The sequence below is a fragment of the Rattus norvegicus genome, chromosome 15 (genome assembly GCF_021556685.1).
Source record: "Rattus norvegicus strain SHRSP/BbbUtx chromosome 15, alternate assembly SHRSP_T2T, whole genome shotgun sequence".
Taxonomy (NCBI): domain Eukaryota; kingdom Metazoa; phylum Chordata; class Mammalia; order Rodentia; family Muridae; genus Rattus; species Rattus norvegicus.
In genome coordinates, this window is record NC_141548.1 from 6,579,713 (window position 1) to 6,597,597 (window position 17,885).

At 42.3% G+C, this 17,885-nt stretch overlaps 1 protein-coding gene across 5 annotated transcripts; it reads right to left on the reverse strand.

Moving 5' to 3' along the window:
• Positions 1–1,443: 1,443 nt before the first annotated feature.
• Positions 1,444–14,164, reverse strand: LOC148000745 (disks large homolog 5-like). Of its 5 annotated transcripts, none has more exons than XM_087587158.1 (9): positions 14,078–14,164; positions 13,311–13,573; positions 11,036–11,261; positions 8,431–8,508; positions 8,079–8,306; positions 7,199–7,361; positions 5,898–6,029; positions 5,264–5,440; positions 1,444–2,033 (listed from the first exon to the last, which is right to left on the reverse strand). In XM_087587158.1, exons 5-8 carry the CDS (start codon positions 8,227–8,229, stop codon positions 5,353–5,355), a joined length of 534 nt encoding a protein of 177 aa, XP_087443284.1. In that variant the 5' UTR covers positions 8,230–8,306; positions 8,431–8,508; positions 11,036–11,261; positions 13,311–13,573; positions 14,078–14,164; the 3' UTR covers positions 1,444–2,033; positions 5,264–5,352. The 5 variants fall into 5 exon arrangements, with proteins under 5 accessions (XP_087443284.1, XP_087443283.1, XP_087443280.1 ...); XM_087587157.1 differs by having other exon boundaries at positions 13,311–13,427; positions 14,078–14,163; XM_087587154.1 differs by having other exon boundaries at positions 8,079–11,261; positions 13,311–13,427.
• Positions 14,165–17,885: the final 3,721 nt, after the last annotated feature.

Below are 17,885 nucleotides of genomic sequence, written 5' to 3' on the forward strand. Positions count from 1 at the left end.
GCTTCACTCCTTCTTTAAGGGGGGAACAAAAATATTCACAGGAGGGGATAGGGAGGAAAATTTTAGGGCAGAGAATGAAGGAACGGCCATTCAGAGCCTGCCCCACATGTGGTCCATATAGATAGATAGATGGATAGATAGATAGATAGATAGATAGATGATAGATAGATAGATATAGATATAGATATAGATATATAGATATAGATATATAGATATATAGATATATAGATATAGATATAGATATAGATATAGATATAGATATAGATATAGATATAGATATAGATATAGATATAGATATGGATATATATCCACCAAAACTAGATAAAATAGATGAAGCTAAGAAGTGCATGCTGACATGAACCGGATATAGATCTCTCCTGAAAGACACAGCCAGAACATGTCAAATACAGAGTCAAATGCCTGAAGCGAACCACTGAACTGAGAACGGGACACCCATTGGAGGAACTAGGGAAAGGATTGAAGGAGCTGAAGGGGCTTGCAACCCCATAAGAACCAACCAGAGCTTCCAGGGACCAAACCACTGCCCAAAGACTACACATGGACTGACCCTGCGTAGGTAGCAGTAAATAGCATTGTTGGGGCAACAGTGGAAGGGGAAGCCCTTGGTACTACCAAGGTTGAACCCCCAGTGTAGGGAATGTTGGAGAGGGCAGTAATGGGGGTTGGACGGGGAGGGGACACTCATTTAGAACGGGAAGGGGAGTTGTTAGGGGGCTGATGGACAGGAAACCGGGAAAAGGAATAACATTTGAAATGTAAATAAGAAATGCCCAATTTAATAAAAATGGGAGAAAAAGAATAACAACAAACAAACCAACAAAAACAATAAAGAAAATGTTCCAGGGGCAGTGCAGGGGAATAGTGGTGAACAATAAGGGGGATGTATAGGGGATACACATATGGGGAAGGGAGAGGGAAGGGAATGGGGGCTTAAGGAAGGAAACAAGGATGGGGAATAACGTTTGAAATGTAAGTAAAGAAATATATCTAATAAAAAATTTAAAAATATCGTTCCTCCAAAATTGCTGGAATTCAATAAATGTGCAGTTATAACCGATGCTTTATTATAAGGAATGCAGAGGCATACAGCTCTGTGTGTCCTGATCGCTTTTTATATTCCTATACTGAATGTTTTTATTTCCTCTAATGTATTAGAGAAATACTTGTGTTTCTCCTTTGTTTGTCATTATAAAGGAAGCTAAATTTGTGAGCACAAGGATAAAGCAAGGATAATTTTCGTCATGTATGTGGGATCCACAGAGCACGACACACTGTCTACATCAAGATCACAGTTTCCTGTGCAGTTCTGGCTGCTGTGAACTGATGGTGAAGCCTAAGCTGCATGAGACTTGCAGAACACCACTGTTGCCTTACACTTATGCTGTTACAGGAGGAAGAACCACACACGACTCAGGACGGTATTGTCAGTGAAGGGTTAAAGGTCACATTTTTATTTATTGGCAAAAATTAATTTATTCGAGAACATTTTAAAGTGCGGAGTCAATGAGTTCAATGTATATAGCCTTAAGAATATAGCATATTAATTAAAAATCTAAAGTTAACAAATAAATAAAAAAACTTCAAACGTAAACAAATAAAACCAAATGCATAAAACCAAACTTCAAACTAAAAACAAATATAACAAGTAAATTAGTCAGCATTCAATTCCTGCTGATTCTTCAACATATAACTCCAGCCTGTTGCTGGCCTTGCAAACACAGCAGAACGGCAGGTAAGATGGTAAAAATCTCCTCAAGAGGAATGTAGACCTGCCTCACTCGGAGTGGTTGGTTGTTGATGGACAAGTCGTCAAAAGGTTAAACGTGAGGCGTGTTCCAGGCCACATCTCAAGGTCTTTCAAATTTAGCCCAAGATTTGTACGGTTACAAGGACTGAGATGTGGGAGGTGGTGTCAATCTTTGCACCCTCAGTGCTCCTGGTGGACAGTTCTGTCTCTGAGAGCTGTAGTCCTGGTCTGGGCCCTGGGAAAGCTTCTGCTGCAGTGTTCAGACCTAGGGGTGGAAAAGACCTGGTGAGGACCTGCCATGTCACTTATCCCATACACAGCAGCACAATTCAGCAGGATAATGCAGGATGATCTTTCATCTGAGGTCATTCTCTCATGCCCAAGAGAGAAGGGTAAGAGATCCCACAGGCCTGCATATTTTCCCAGCTTTTCAAAATGCTAAAAATTGAACAGTGAACAGCAGATAAATCCAATGGTACATATATATTATATTTTAATATCATGTAGCAATGTCTAAATGTCAGGTGAGGAGAGATATGAACAACCTAGAAAACAATAGGAAGGCCTTGGAAGCCTGGCCATCTCTGAAATGAAGACTATTATTATTCCTCCAATGCAGGGAAATGCCTGGGGTCCACATCACAACCTCAATACCTGCAAAGACCCAGAGAAACAATATTTCAAGAAGTACATGCACACCGAAGTGATATTATATTTGGCAAGAATATGCTGCATGGAAATCTTGCCAAGGGTAGGCATTGAACTCTAAAGGAGATACTCATGCAGAAAATAAACTATACCACTCCTTTGTTTATGGGTATCGTAAAACTATTTGTGGGGAGACTTAAAGGCACTGGGCTCAGATAATACTAGAGAGCTCAGACTGGAGGGATCAGTACACAGTAGCCAGAATCTCTATGGATCACATACACTTCATGGAAGAAATTTCTTTTAAAATGGACAAGAATAATATTCTGAGCTGCTCCTAGCTGACAGATGCTGAGAACTATGTAGGAAGTCACACACCCAATAAGACAGTTTATAAGTATAGCTAATCTACTTGGGTCCTCTCATCCTGTGCTTTCAAACCATCTCAGTGACACCGAAATGGTGCTGCATCTTCTCAGACAAGGCCTTTTGCTCAGTGACCAGTTTTTTCTGATTCAGGGGATCCTGCAGACTTTCTTCCATTCTCTCCTCATCCTGGTCATTAGATTATTTTGTCCATGGAGAGAGGCATGTATACAGACTCAGATAGACAGACACCCAGACATACACACTTTTGAACTCACCCAAATATATTTGTTCACACACACAAGCAGAATATTTTGCAGAATGTGGTTAGTTTCCCACTTAATGGTAATAGAAGAGATCACCCAGTCTACTATTGTGGCATAAAAAAAAAAAACCTGGAATGGGGTAAGTACACAGTGAGCATAGCCTAAAGACAGCTCAGCCAATAAAGTGTATTCCCCTGAAAATCAGAAATTAGAAATGTGACATCTAGGCCTGTTAGCCAAGCCTGCTTAGCAAGGTCACAAGGCTGTGCACAGGAGGCTGATTTCAGGCAACAGAGCACTGGGTGGGGGCATGTGAGCCTCTTCAGTCCTCTGCTCACTGTTTCCCAGTGCAAGCAAAGTGAGCTGCATTTTTCAATATGAGGTCCCTTTACCATACAGTACCTGACAGGGGAACCAAACTATCAGAACAAACAGCTAGGAAATCTCCATAACCACAATCCAAGGTAAAACTTGTAATGGGATGCTATCAGGTATAATTCGAGTAAGATAAGGCTGACTAATTCAAACCCAAATGCTGGAAGGTATAATCAAACTCAGCCACAGTCCATGGAAGGGCTGGACAACATTGTACCTTTTCACTTTCTGACTGGTGAACATCTGGATAATTTTGTTTCATGGCTGCTCTGAGGTGAACCACTAAAACACTAATGTGCCACAGTTTCTCTGCTAACACCTACTACTTGTTCCGGAATCGCTGTGTCAAAAGGTTGAACTTTCTCAAGAGTTGTACATGGTTTCTCACAGGGCTACCCATTTGACACCTCCAGCAATGTCTGAGGGTCATCACTTTCCTAAACCCTCCTTACAAATGATTTTCACTCAGATCAAATGATTTTGAATAACAATGGTTAAGAGTGCCACAACACAACACAGGCTGAGTGCTTTGGACTATTTTGAGCCTGAGTTTCTGTCTGAGGCAAAGATGTGATTCCACCTCAGCATAACTCCTGGACATCTTCTGCCTGAAGATTCAACTCTAAGCAAATTAATCTTTCAATTAACAAATTCCAGCCCAAACTCCAAAGCCAAGGTATATTCAACCAAGTTTAGGCCAATCTGGAGAGAAAGTGGTGGCAGGTTAATGATTAACATAACCTGGATGTTGAGAAGATACAACAAGCACGTGACCTTCCAGTGTTACTATACACCGAGAGCAAAGAAGGCAGAAGAGCCCTCAGTCATCAGTTTTGACACTGAGGTACATGGATTACACACAGCAGCCTCTCCTAACATCCCTGTACCACATTCCTGAGTTTTCTCCAAGTAATGTCAATGTTGATGAATAGTTTTCCCACTGTAATAATTTCAATAGTGATCAAGACCCCATTAAGAACAGTTTAAAACTAATTGGAAAAATTGTGTTTCCTCTTCTCTCTCTCTCTCTCCCTCCCTCTCTCTCTATCTCTCTACCTCTCTATCGATATATATATATATATATATATATATATATATATATATATATATATATATATATATATTGTTGAATACAGATGAGGCAAAGGAAATGTTTCAAGTGAGAGCTTAGACATTGCTATCCATCCCTTATAGAGTAAACCTGTGTAGGGAATGTACTCCTTGGGCACACTAGGTTGAAAGAGTTGGAGAAAAATTTCCCTCTAATCCTCACGTATCTCACACAAACCCTCACCCTGAGAGAAGTCTTTCTTACATCCCTGTTCATCCAGTCAGCTCCAGGACATAAGCCACAGGAAAGAACACTAAAACACTGACATAAAACAGGACGGACAAACTGCTTCTCAAGCTCTGTCACTGTAAACCACGATTTAGACGGGCAGAAGGGAAGATTTTCAATGTACGGGGAAAAGGAGAGAAAGTCCACAAGCCCCATCATAATTGACAATGAGAGCCGTTCTTTTGGCAATTGAACTGAACTCTAATCAGTTCTGTGCACTACAAAGACGGCTACCACATGGCATCCCTCTAGCATAATGGCATGTAAGTGTGCAGTGTGTGATCAACAGATCCCCCTTAAGGAAATGCATTTTCTAGTTGAGCAGGAGGATTTGGTTGTCAATCCTCCAGTTTCTTGCATGAAGCTAACACCACAGAACTACTGAACAACTGGATGAGTCCTAGGAGAGCGTCTGGATAAGTTGGAGAAGGTTAAACTGGTTTGACTTGGTTTATGCTTAGATATCCGGAAAACCTGACCTTGATGCGTCATTCATCCTACCTGAGGCTGCTTGATACAGGGATTTTCATACTGGCTTCCCCACAGATCCTTGTTGTTTCCTTAATGGACTCTTCCAGTGCAATCTGTTCCTATAGAAGCTCCCTGTTCTCATTCCGTGCTCTCTGGCCATTGTTCTTCAGCTCAAACAACTCAGTTAGGAGGGGGCAGAAGCTGCGGCTGAGACACAAAGAAAAAATGGTGACTCCCAGACAGTCTCCAACTTCCTCCCACGTCTCAAAGTCCATTACTCCTTCTAGGGTCCTGATCCAAAGAGAGCCCCAGATTATAGTCCAAGTCCACAGTAGCCATGGAGCATGACCTAGAGTCAGGTCAAATGGAGAAAAGAGCCACATTCCAGAAGACTCAGTGCACTTCTCAAAAACCTGACACGATTGATTCAAGTTTTTCCCAGAGGAGGACATAATCCCTATGTGTGCTTATTTGTCCATTTTATTAGAATGTTGCTTGGAGGCCAATCTTTCTGTGTCCTGTGTGTCCTAGAGCCTTCCTTAGACACAGGCTTCCTGGTTGCTTCAAACACTATAAAGCCTGATCCTCACTTTACTTCACAGATAAGAATGGGCTGACACATGCTGTGCCTAGTGCTGGGGTCACAGCCTTGTAAGTTACTCACCAGTACCAGTCATTTTCCAGTGTGAGGTGTGTACATTTGACCAAAGCTCTATTGACCTGCTCGCTCATTTTCTTCATGTCGGTCATCATTTCCTCGTGCTGCATCGTGAGCATCTCGGACTCAAAGTTGATCCTGTGGTAAGGCATGGTCCAAGGATGAAATAACATTATGAATGAAGGATTCAAGAATTACATGAATTCAGACTGAATCCTGAACTACCCCAGCCTAGGAATGCCACACTCTTGCCCCTTGGTACTGGGTCCATTTGGTATTTATAAGTTTATTATTATGGACACAGGGACAGCAGTGCCAGCAAACAAAAGGAGGGAGCTGATTTGCTTGAGCTCCCTGAGGGTGTTTGAAGGAATAGACTAGCTTGCCAAGAACATTTGAGGACCCTGTGCCACAATCCAGGCTCCAACTTAAACCCATGAAGACTATTCTCCTGTTCTTAGGTAACAATTCTCAATCATACAATCTATTGCTACAAGAAAACCCAAATGTACATGAACATCATTTACAGGGAAAAGAATTTATAACACGCACCAGGAGATTCCCATGTGCGTCCACCTGAGCAGATGTGAAATGTTCTACTGCTCACAGTGAGGCTCTCACCCTCATCATCATCATGCCATGGAAATTGACACAGGATAATTCTCAGGCCAAATCAGAACATAGAATACCCAGATCTTAAGTGATACACACAAACGCACTCACACATGCATACACACACACAAACTCACACAAAACACTCTCTCTCTCTCTCTCTCTCTCTCTCTCTCTCTCTCTCTCTCTCTCTCTCCCACTCTCAAATACAATTAGAATGCCAAATAAATACAAGGATGTGGCATTATTTCCACATACAATGAATAAAATCAGAGAAAACCAATGATACCCTGTTGTCAGTCTAGTCACACACTGTGAGGCAGCAAGTGGGATTGGGTCCCTCCAGCTCTTCACAGGACCTATTGAACCCAAAGCACCTCCACGTCAATTACAACAATGATTGGTCATAATCAGAGCACCTAGAAATTCCCACAAGCCAACACCTGTCCAGTCTCCTTAAATCACACAATGAGAGCTCACACACTACTACCCTCATTCCCAGACTGTGATTCAGGCCACAGGCTATGATTTACGTTTGTAGGAATTAAAATATCCTGTGCCACCATCTCATTCCCATCTGAACTTCACATTCTGATGTAACCAGGAAAGTGATTTTGACCATGAGGACACCCTGGAGTTGTAGCCTACTGTGATGTGAGGAAATGTGGATTTAACAGAAGTTGCATTGTGACTACCTGTCATTTAAATTCTTTCCCGGGTAATCTGCCAGGATTCTCCTGAGTTCATCTCTCTCCTTCTGCATCTTCTGGAGAGCAATTTTGAGGTTCTCCAGACACTTCATTCTCTCCTCCTCAACAGGTGTCATGGAGGGTTGGGACGATGCCTTCTGATCAGACTCTGTAGGTAGATAAACACCAGTGAACAGGCATGTATGTGGACACAGTGTCAAGGAAAACTATGCTTAGTCTAAAACAGAAGTCTGAGGATGAACAGTTCTACAGATACAGTGAATCCCTGACAGAGCAAGAAAGCTATCTTTAAGCTGAACTCAGCTAGGTCCCTATTCCCATAGGATAACATATGCCATCATAGATATAGATCACACCTCCTAAAGCCATTCCTCTGGCACTGAAATTCTAAAGCTGGCCTAAACAAGAAGAATTGGAGGACCTTCTCAGCTAATGTCTGATGTGAGGCAGGTAAGTCCTTGAGTTCAAACTGCTTAACATCTTGAATCCCTAATCATGTGTGTTCAAGGACAAAGTAACTGAGACCTTGATATATGACCAGGAGAGTATCCCTCTTGGCATCAATTACCCACGTAATCTACAGGACACTGCTGAGAATGAAGTGTTTCAACAGCCGATCCTGGGAGAGACACTGTGTTATTCTTATAAAGGCTCATCCTGGTATTCTTTGACACTGCCCATGATATTAAAGAGATCCAAGGAAAGCCCCTTGACATATAACAGTTCTTGGTTAATGATCAGAAATTGTTGAATCTGGGTCAGCCATTTAGGAAGACTGAGGCTCTAAATCATACATCCTACTCCTGGAAGGACCAGCTCAAGCCAACCTCCTCCAGGAATCCCCCTTGCCCTGCCCAGTACTCACTTGACCTCCTCAAGGACCTTTCCATTCGTCTTCTTCTCCAACATGATAGAAGGCTGGCCTCCCTCTGCCTTGGTCTGGTGCCTGCATGGATATGATTGTCCCTCCGAAAGAGACTGAGGATCCTGGAGAACATGCCTCCTCGGGAACCCATTAGGAAATGAAGGGAAATCGCTCAGGCAGTTGGTGTCACCACAACACTGCTGACATCACAGAAGATTCTAGTGTCTCCTGGATACAAGAGAATTTCCAGGGAAGACACAACCAGTGATGTCACTGGGAAATGCCATAGCTTACTTGCTAACTACCTCTACCAGACTGACCAGGTTCTGCAGTGGCTTTTCCAGAGACTCACTTTTGAACCAGGAACACACATTCGCACACTCTCCTTCCAGAGCTTTAGAGTTCTCACTCCTTCATTACAACTCAGTTGCTGAGGAGAGGGAGAGTTGTATCAGGCCTTGAAATGGATAGAACATCTTTGTTAACAGCCAAAGATCTAAAGACCGTGGATGAGGGATATTCTTCATCCTGAAATGTATAAACCCAGGGTCCGTGTATGTGACATATAGTCCAATTTCTACAGTTGTTACTGTTCCCCAGAGGCCAATATTTTTTTCCTACACCTTTAAATGTATGCAAGCTGGACCTGTTGTTTCATGGAGTGTACCTTGAGAGGGGTCATGGTTTCAATATATTCACCCATGTTTTTTCCTGAAATCTTGGCCTTACCATCCCATTTTGTGCAATGGAAACTCCCTTTTCCTGGCAAAAAAGCTTCTCAGGTATAGGGCAAACATCAAATTGTAATCTTTCTGTCCATTCTTAAAGTTAAAATCCCCAAAAGTGAGGGAACTGAGACCCAAGCGAGAGCCATGGAGGGGCAGAATGCAGAGGTGCTGCAGGCCAAGGAAGAGCAGGAGGAAGTAGAGAAACTGTAGCACATCATGGTGCACACCTGGGCAACCTGCTGGCTTCACTCTGAGGACCTACAGGGTGCTTAACCATCATTTATAACTCTGTATCTGGTGCCCTCCTCTGGCCACCGCGGGAACTGCATTCAGACGAACCACAGACAAAAGTCATACAAAGAACAATTCACCAAAATAAATAAAAATGAATACATTTTTCTTTCGAAAAGCCATACAAATGTATGGTCAAGTCAACAAAACCCAAGGAAACACAAGAAATGAAATATTTCACATCAACCCAAGAGTGCAAGAAACAGCATAAAAACAATCTCTTAAACCTATAATCATTCTATATGTATTTCCTGAAATAGCAGTTGCAGTAAGCAACCGGGCTGTAATGCTCTTCTGAGTTCCATAGCCTCATCAACCCTTGTCACAGTCTCCACCTGTTTGACTTTTTTTTAAGCACAAATATGTGTGAGTTAGAATCCCGAGTCTGTCTGTGATCAGACTGTAAACTGTAGTCAATGTAACACTGGCAATCATTAGCCACAATATTTAAGTTTCCCTCCTAACCCCAGAGCACAGCCATAACTTTGGAAAGCAAAACTCACCCTCCACCAAACTATCTATCCTCCAAAATCCAGTCTCTCCAAAACACCAAGTCCATTCCTCATGCTATAAAGTATGGCAGCCAAGCCTTGCATATGAAAAAACGATGGTGCAGGCTCTAATACCTCAGCAAAGAGACATTTCCCTAAATTCTTTTATAAGTCCAGTTTCCATGATAAGAGTTATATTAAAATATATCCCAATCTAGACATGTTTCCCTGGGTTGGCTCATGCCACGTGTTGTCTTGAATGACTCCAGTTTTAAGCCAACTTTCTGTTACCAATGTTAAAAATTTTAACCATACCCAATAACTTAAAAGCCAGTGACCTGGGGTTGGGGATTTAATTCAGTGGTAGAGCTCTTGCCTAGGAAGTGTAAGGCCCTGGGTTTGGTTCCCAGCTCCGAAAAAAAGAACCAAAAAAAAAAAAAAAAAAAGGCCAGGGACCTATAGCCAAGACATGTAGAGCGTATTATACATTTAAAACCAAACAGAAAAAAAATGAAGTGATTATACATATCTTTAGTATTTAGATCAAATACCATTTTTACTTTTTGTAGCTATCATTTTAAATGAAGCACCTTGTTACCTGTTGAATCCAATAATCACAGTCACAGATTTCTCTAAGAGAAACAGACACCAGCTCCCTTACCATAGAAGCTTTGAAGCTGCTGGCACCTTTAAGACCAGCTAGTGTATTTAGTCTATTTAATCTATTTAGCCAGCCCCCTGGGGAGCTTCCCCAGGGACAGACCTAGGCTCCTAGCTACATTCCTCCATTGAGGCCTGATCCAGTCAGGGACATGCATAATAGTTAACACCAGAGATAACCAGTTATCCTAGGGATGTAGGGCTCCAAAGGTCAATTGAAACGGTTTTTATTTATTTGTTATTTCTTGAAAGGACTTAAAACTTAATCAAGGGGAGAATCAACCAGCATTTAAAGTTTTCACCATTTTTTCTTTTAAACATGAAACACAAAACATTCAAGCAACGAGAAGCAAAACCCAGACATAAACTGACACCCATGGACAGCTTGGTGCACCAAGGACAGACAATAGACATAGAGGGAAGGAGCTAGATGGTGTCCCACCAAAGGGACCCAGATATCCTACCTAAAGGACCCAGAACCAGAAATGAGCACTTCTCCAATAGGAGCCAGCAAGGAGGCAGGATGTCCCTAGGAGAGCTCTTAAAAAGCTTAATCTCATTTTCCTTCTTTTGCCAAAGCATCTGTGGAGAGTCTGGGAGGAATGTTTTTCTCAAAGCATTTTCTCTCTTATCTAGGGTGTAAACTGTCTCTAATCAGGGTCCAAAGACTAAAAGCATCTATGAGAATTGACTTTGCTTCTCTAGATTTTAGCATAAATCTAAAAGAACACAGACACAAAAACATTTGACCATTATTACCTTGTCCCTTTTTACAAGGTTTACTCACCACTACCCCAAATCTTTATTTTTCTTTGCATGTGTTTTCAATGCCCACGGTGCTTCTGTATCCTGCTTACTGGGACCTTTCCTGGCCCATTTTCCCCAACATGTCCCTCCTTCACTGGCCGGTTTCCTGGGACCATCTCGTCAGGTTGTCCTCTCTTTCCCGATCTTGGTGAAATCTCCATTTGATGATGCCTGTGTTATCAGGACACTGAGGACCAGGCATAGGCCTATAAGAGTTAAGAAGAAACACACACTCGGGTCATTCGTGTTAAAAGAATGCTGTCCGGGCTTTACTGAGATCTCCTTATATACCAGAGGCAAAAGCCGTGGAAAAACAATAAAGCAGGTGAAAATTCCCAACCAGGAAAATAGGAAAACAGGAAAAATCTGCATCGTGGCAAGTCCGGGCCCCAACACAGGGGCGTAAACAACTTCTTAACAATAAGAAGCTGAAAGGCTCAGCAAGAGGAATGGGTGCCATGGAAGGTCCTGGCCCCAAATCAGGGGCCTAGAGCAGCTGCCAAGAGTGTAAACAACTTTTGGCCACAGCAGGCTGAAAGGCACAGCGAGGGGGAAGGGAAACACTCCAAGGTAGGGCCCAACAGGCTAATATAAAAATGTATTTGAAAAACTAAAACACTATATATCAAGAAAAATAATTAAAATGTGCTACATATCTAAGCACAACATTCATAATAGAAAAAACTCAAATGACTGAGAAATTCATAAGAAATATTCATCATTCTTGTACTTCACACAAATGCAAATCACAATTACTCTGAGATCACTTTTCATATTAGTCAGTATGACCAAGGTTAATAACACGTGTGACAACTCAAGCTGACTGGGTTATGGAGCAAGGTGAACATTCATAGTCTCCTGGTGGAAAGGCAAACTTCTACAGCAACTTCGGATATCAGTATGATGGTTCTTCAGGAAGGTGAAAATTGTTATACCTTAAGATACAACTCCAGGTCTCATGTCCAGATGTTGGTTCATCCTAGAATAGAGACCTTGGCTCACCCATGTTCAGTGAAGCTCGTTTATAATACTTAGAATTTGGAAATATTTAAGTTGTCCCTTAACGGACGAATGCATAAAGAAAACATGGTGCATTTACAGACTGCATTTCTGCTTCACAATTACAAAAGGCAAAAAGGAAGCATGCACTATGCAGGACAATGAATGGATCTAGTAAAAGTCATTCTGGATGCGGTAATCCAGGCTGAAAAAGACAAATGGGATACATATTCACTTAAATATGGATGTTAGCTGTTGATTCTTCAATCTGTGTGACTGTATGATCAGTTTAGTGTAAGGGTCTAGGGACATGGGCCAGACTGTCCTCATTTAGGGAAGTACAAGTTCACTCATGGATTGCTGAGGGACACTGTCAGAACAGGAATGTCACATGTGAGGAGACAGGGAGAGGGCAGGAATGGAGGGAACATAGAGAGGGACAGCTAAAATGAGGCACTGTATCAAAGCCTAAGAGAGTAGAAACCCTAATTGCTTTTTAAATTGTTTTATAAAGGTAACTAATGCAAGGAGAGAAGTTAAAATGGTGATTGGGTTCATCTATGTGAAATTTCAATAATAAGTAAGTCACAACAATTATGGAGTTTGACTTTCAATGAACCTGTTACAGATAATGAATATCTAGTCCTTTTGGAGACATCTGTCACCATCTATTTTACACTAGTCATTTTATTTGTTTACATTTCAAATGTCATCCCCATCATTGATCTCTCCACTTTGAACCCCCATACCCTCCCAGTCCTTTTTGTTTCTAAGAGGGCACTCCTCCATCTACCCACCCACTTCCACTTCACCCCTCTAGCATCCCCCTTCTCTGGGACATCAAGTTTCTAGAGGGCCAATTGCCTCCCTTCCCCGAGATGTCAGATGAGCCAGTTGTTGCTACACATGCTCTACACTTTATGTATCAGGAGCCGTGGCCGGGACCACATATCCTCTTTAGTTGGTAGTTTAGTCCCAAGGAACTCTGAAGGCTCCAGTTAATTGATATTGTTGTTCTTCATATTGTGTTCCAATCCCCTTCATCTCCTTCAGACTTTCCCCTAACTCTTTCATTGTGGTCCCCAGGCTTAGTCCAATGGTTGGCTCTGAATATCTGCATCTATGTCTTGAACAGAGGCACATGAGAGGCTAGAAGGAAGCCTCGGACTCCAAAGGAAGGTAATAGGATGTAATTCGGTATTTGCCCAGAAGATGGCGCATAGGATCGTATTCACACACACTTGTTTCTCACTAACCTCTTAGTTCTGTCCAGCGTGTCAGGTAAGGTCCGCAATGTGCTCTGTGACTGAAGATCCTTCTGCTTGCTGGAACTCGATCCGCTGCGTGGAATCCTCTCGATCGGCGATGGGCATCTGGGTTGGTGGACGCAAAGACATTGTGAATGAATGGACTGAGTTGAGCAGACATTGAATTCATCTGAGGGGCTGGCATCTCCAGAACCTGCAGCTTAGCATCCACGGATCCAGGAGAGCACAGTGTGCAGGGCTGAAGTCAGATTCTGTAATGGGGAGGAGGGAGAATCTAAGTTTTTGAAGTATTTGTTCTTTTTGAAAGCACAAAGTGGGAGATCAGTCAGTTTTCCTCTTTTTGCAACATCTTACTCTGAGCTGCAGGACATATCCTGGGGGATATTGCTTTCCAGACTCAATGGGCTTTTCAGAAATTCCAGTTTCCTGAAACGGCATGGCCCTACTTTGGTGGACTGACAGGTAGGAAGTGGAAAGGTCCTCTGAGGGGCAGATGAGGATCATAATAGGAAAGGCCAAAAGAAGAGGAAAGACACAGTTATGAAAGGGCTGCTGGTGGGTACAAGGCAACAAGAAGCATATTTCTCAAAGCCCTATTTTACTATAGCACTGTGGGAAGCATAACCACAAGCTGACAGAAACAAATTGTTAAAATAAACAATGCATTCATTCCCATTCCCCAAACTTCTCCGTTTTTTCCACCAAGGTCAATAGAAGTTTAAGCCTCAGGTACACCTTCTCTTAAGGTTCCATACCTCAGCAGGCTGAAAAATCTGCCAACAGGACTTGACCTTCCTTGACTATCCCCAGCAGGCAGACCTTCTCTCTCTTTCTTTTCCTCTGTTTGAGAGCAGGAGCAAATGACTTTATACAGTGGGCGATTTCCATTATCAACAAACAGAAATTTTCCTAAGTCATTAAAGCTAGAAAGCCAGTCATTGATGGGCGGGTGCGGTCAGGTCATTCTAACTAAACTATCCCATGGGGAAAAGTAAAACAGACAGCCACACCTGTGTTTAGGAAACAAGATGTCCGCAGGAGATTTGAGTATGGGTGCTGAGTGGGAGGGAGGAGGTCATGAATCCAGCTGGAAAAGCCCATCCCACTTTTAGATGTGTTTCCAAAAGGCATGTATTAGAAATTTAACCACAATAAAAGTGTGTCAGCAAATGTGCTCTAATGATAGGTGATTAGGTTTTGGGGGTCATATTGACACAGAAACTGGATTAATGGTAATATCTTGGGAAGTAGCTTGTGTTACAAGGAGAACTTCAGTTATCCCTTGCCTAGGCCATCTACTGTCTTCTCTTCTCTTTTTCCTCTTTCACTCTTCTACCTGGGCTGATGTAGCAAAAGGCTCTTCCCAGAGACAAGTCAAAGGAGAATTAAGGTGCAATCTTTAGCCTGTTTTCTTGGAGACACATTGGACTGGAAAGGCTGTGAGGGAACCAGGCGGGAGGAGACTGCAAAGGGCAGAACGAAGCAGTGACTGCACTGGTCGTGTTTCCCATTCTGTCACAGAAGCATTTTAAGAAAGGAGGGTTCCATTGGCTCAGAGTCGGGAAGCACAGACTCCGTCCTAGAAGGGGTGAGTGTAGCCGTGAGAGGTGCAGTTGGTAGAAGTGGACTGGCTGGCAGGATGTGAATGAGACTCTTTCCATGTGGGTGGAGCAGGGAGCAGAAATAGGGAAATTCTAGCTCTTAGCTTCCTCTCTGTGCCATTTAGTGCAGGCACCTGGCCTGAGAGTTATGGTGTTACCACCATTCAGAGTGAGCTTTACGTCGATTCTCTCCCCAAAACCCCTCAGAGCGACATTCAAAGGCCTGCTTCACTAACACACTAGGCACTTTTTACCTTCCTCAAGTTGTCAGTGACCAGCATCAGAGCAAGGCAAAAAGGTAGCACGGCCATTTAGAGGGAGGAATCAAGGAGTGGTATCCGTGCAAGCCGGAAGAGACCTACAGGAAAGCTGGGACATCAAAGAGATAGGCGCAATATATGGTGTATACATATATGAAAATTAGACACACACACAGACACACACACACACACACACACACACACACACACACACACACTTGGGCAATAGCAGCAAGGTCCTTAGCAGGTAAAAGAACTTGCTACCCTAGTATGATTATCTGAGTTCAATACCTGGGACCCATGGTACAAACATGGATTGAATATTGTGGCACATATATGCACAGACACACACATATCCACTGGCAAAGAAAACTTTGAAAATTCATAAGCATTTGACTTTAGAGGCACAAGGATCAGGAGTTGGGAATGAGGTCACCCCAACATTCACTTACCTCAGAAAACCCAAGAACCGAAATTGAGCTAAGCTAATGAGTCCAATTAAAGTGTGGCAAATGCAAGAAAAAAGAATTTTAATGTGCAAATATGTACGGCATTAACCACAGCAAATATTAGGTTAGAAATATCAAATTGCTGGTCCTTTATATTAGTTGATAGAAAGAAAGTAACAAAGAAACAAAAAAGAGAGAAAAGAAACTAAATGACAAACTTATGAAGGGAAGTAGAAGCCATCAAAATAAAGGCAGGGAATGAAAGAAAATGGGCTGGGGTGCCATGCTTGAAGGAGGAAAAGACTTTAGACTCTCTGCTCTGATGAAGCTGACTAAGGTGGTGCCTGCGGGTCCTTCACAGGCGCTTTTGCGCTGCCTGCTTAGCTTGGGCACAGTTGTTTGTCCTCTTGTATCCTGTGCGGATTCCAGGTAAGGCAGGCAGTGGGAGAGCCAGGTCTCCAGCTAACTGGCTAAGCTGCTGTGCTTCAGAGCACAGGGTGCTTTGTTGCAGCTTGAGCAGGAGCTCCTGAGTCTGCACAGCCGCTGCCACAATGTTTCCACCACACTCCTGCTTTCCTCCCCTGAGAAATCCCCTCTGGAGTCAGGTTTGCTGGTTGCTGTTGTCCTGAACTGCTGCCAAAGAAAAACAAGCTCGTTCCTGAAGAACTATTGCTGAACAGGTCCTCTTCCCCACATCCTAATAACTTTTCTCTTCCATTAACTATGATGTGGGCTACTTATTAAAAGTAGTTTGCAAAAAACTTTGCCTCCATCCTGCTGTAGTAGAAATAAGGAAAAAGGAAGCAGGTACTTTTGTACAAAATACTTTATCAGAGGTCTTAAGCTCCTCAGGCTTCCTCAAGGAAGCTCTGAAGGCAATTTTAGAAAGTATCTAATAATATTGTATGTGATAAAAGAAGTGAGGCCCTTGGGTCAACTAAAATCCAACTTTATTAGTCTGGTCTCTTAGTCTTCGGTGCATCTATCCAGGCTCTTCTGGCTTTTAGGGCCTGTAGCGAGAAGTAATGTGTGATTCTGATAGGAGGACTGACTTTGTATGTTACCAGTACTTTTTCCCTTGCAGCTTTTATTACACTTATTTGTTCTCCATGTTTACTGTCTTAGGTAATATATGCCCAGGGGAATTTCTTTTCCACTCCAGTCTATTTCATACTGTGTGCTCCTTTTACTTTGATGAGTCTCTTGTTTAAGTTAAGGACATTTTCTTCTATGATTTTGTTGTGAATTTTTGTTTGTTTGTTTGTTTGTTGGTTTTTGTTTTTGTTTTTTTTGTTTTATTTGCCTTTGACCCAAGTTTATTTTCATCCTTCCTATATACTTTATTGTCTTTATCATTATTATATTTGTTATTTTGCAGAAAAATCCTGTCTATTTCTTGGATGTTTTCTTCCAGGATTGACTTCCTTCCTTCCTTTCTTCCTTTGCTTTTCCTTTATTCCTTTCCCCCTCCACTCTTTTCCTCCCTTTGGATTTAAGATTTCCTCTATCTACGTATCCATTCCTTCTATCATCTCTTCAATGCCTGAGGTTCTCTATTCCATCTGTTGGAGTCTGTTATTAAGGTCTGCCTCTGAGAGACTATTTGAGTTCCTACATTTTACTCATCCACATCTCTCTGTTTAGGTTTCCTTCATTCATTTCCTTCCACAGTTAGTGTTTTCACACATTTCTTTACTTTCTCTTTAAAGGCCTCTCCCATATGTGCAAATGCTGTTTTACAGTCTGTTTTATTCTTGTTCTTCAGTCATGTTGACATATTCAGGGCCTTCTGTCATAGTGTTGATGGGCTCTAATAGAGATTTGAATGCCCTGGCTGTTACTGGTTGTGTTTCTATGCTGGTCTGTAGTTATCTGGGCTTGGGAAGATTGTAATTCTAGGTGCTGAATCTGGTTTTGTGTGTAGAAAGTATTTGATCCCAACCATGGATTTCTGCCCATCCTTTGCCCAGTTAGTTTCTGGATAAAAGATTCACACTAGCTTTATATCTATGATAATCCTTAATCAGCACAAGAGCTGGGCAGATAGCTATCCTCTATACTATTATGCATATTTTTCCAATAATTCTGTTATATAATTTGCCATGGTTTTGTCTGGGATGCTTTAAACTCCAATTTGACCACTCACATGGCCATTATTTAAAGATTCTTACCTCATGGTGGCTTCTCCTCTATTTATGTTCTTCTTTCTACCCCTGTCTGTAATGGTCTCCTCCCACCACCAAGCTGGGAACA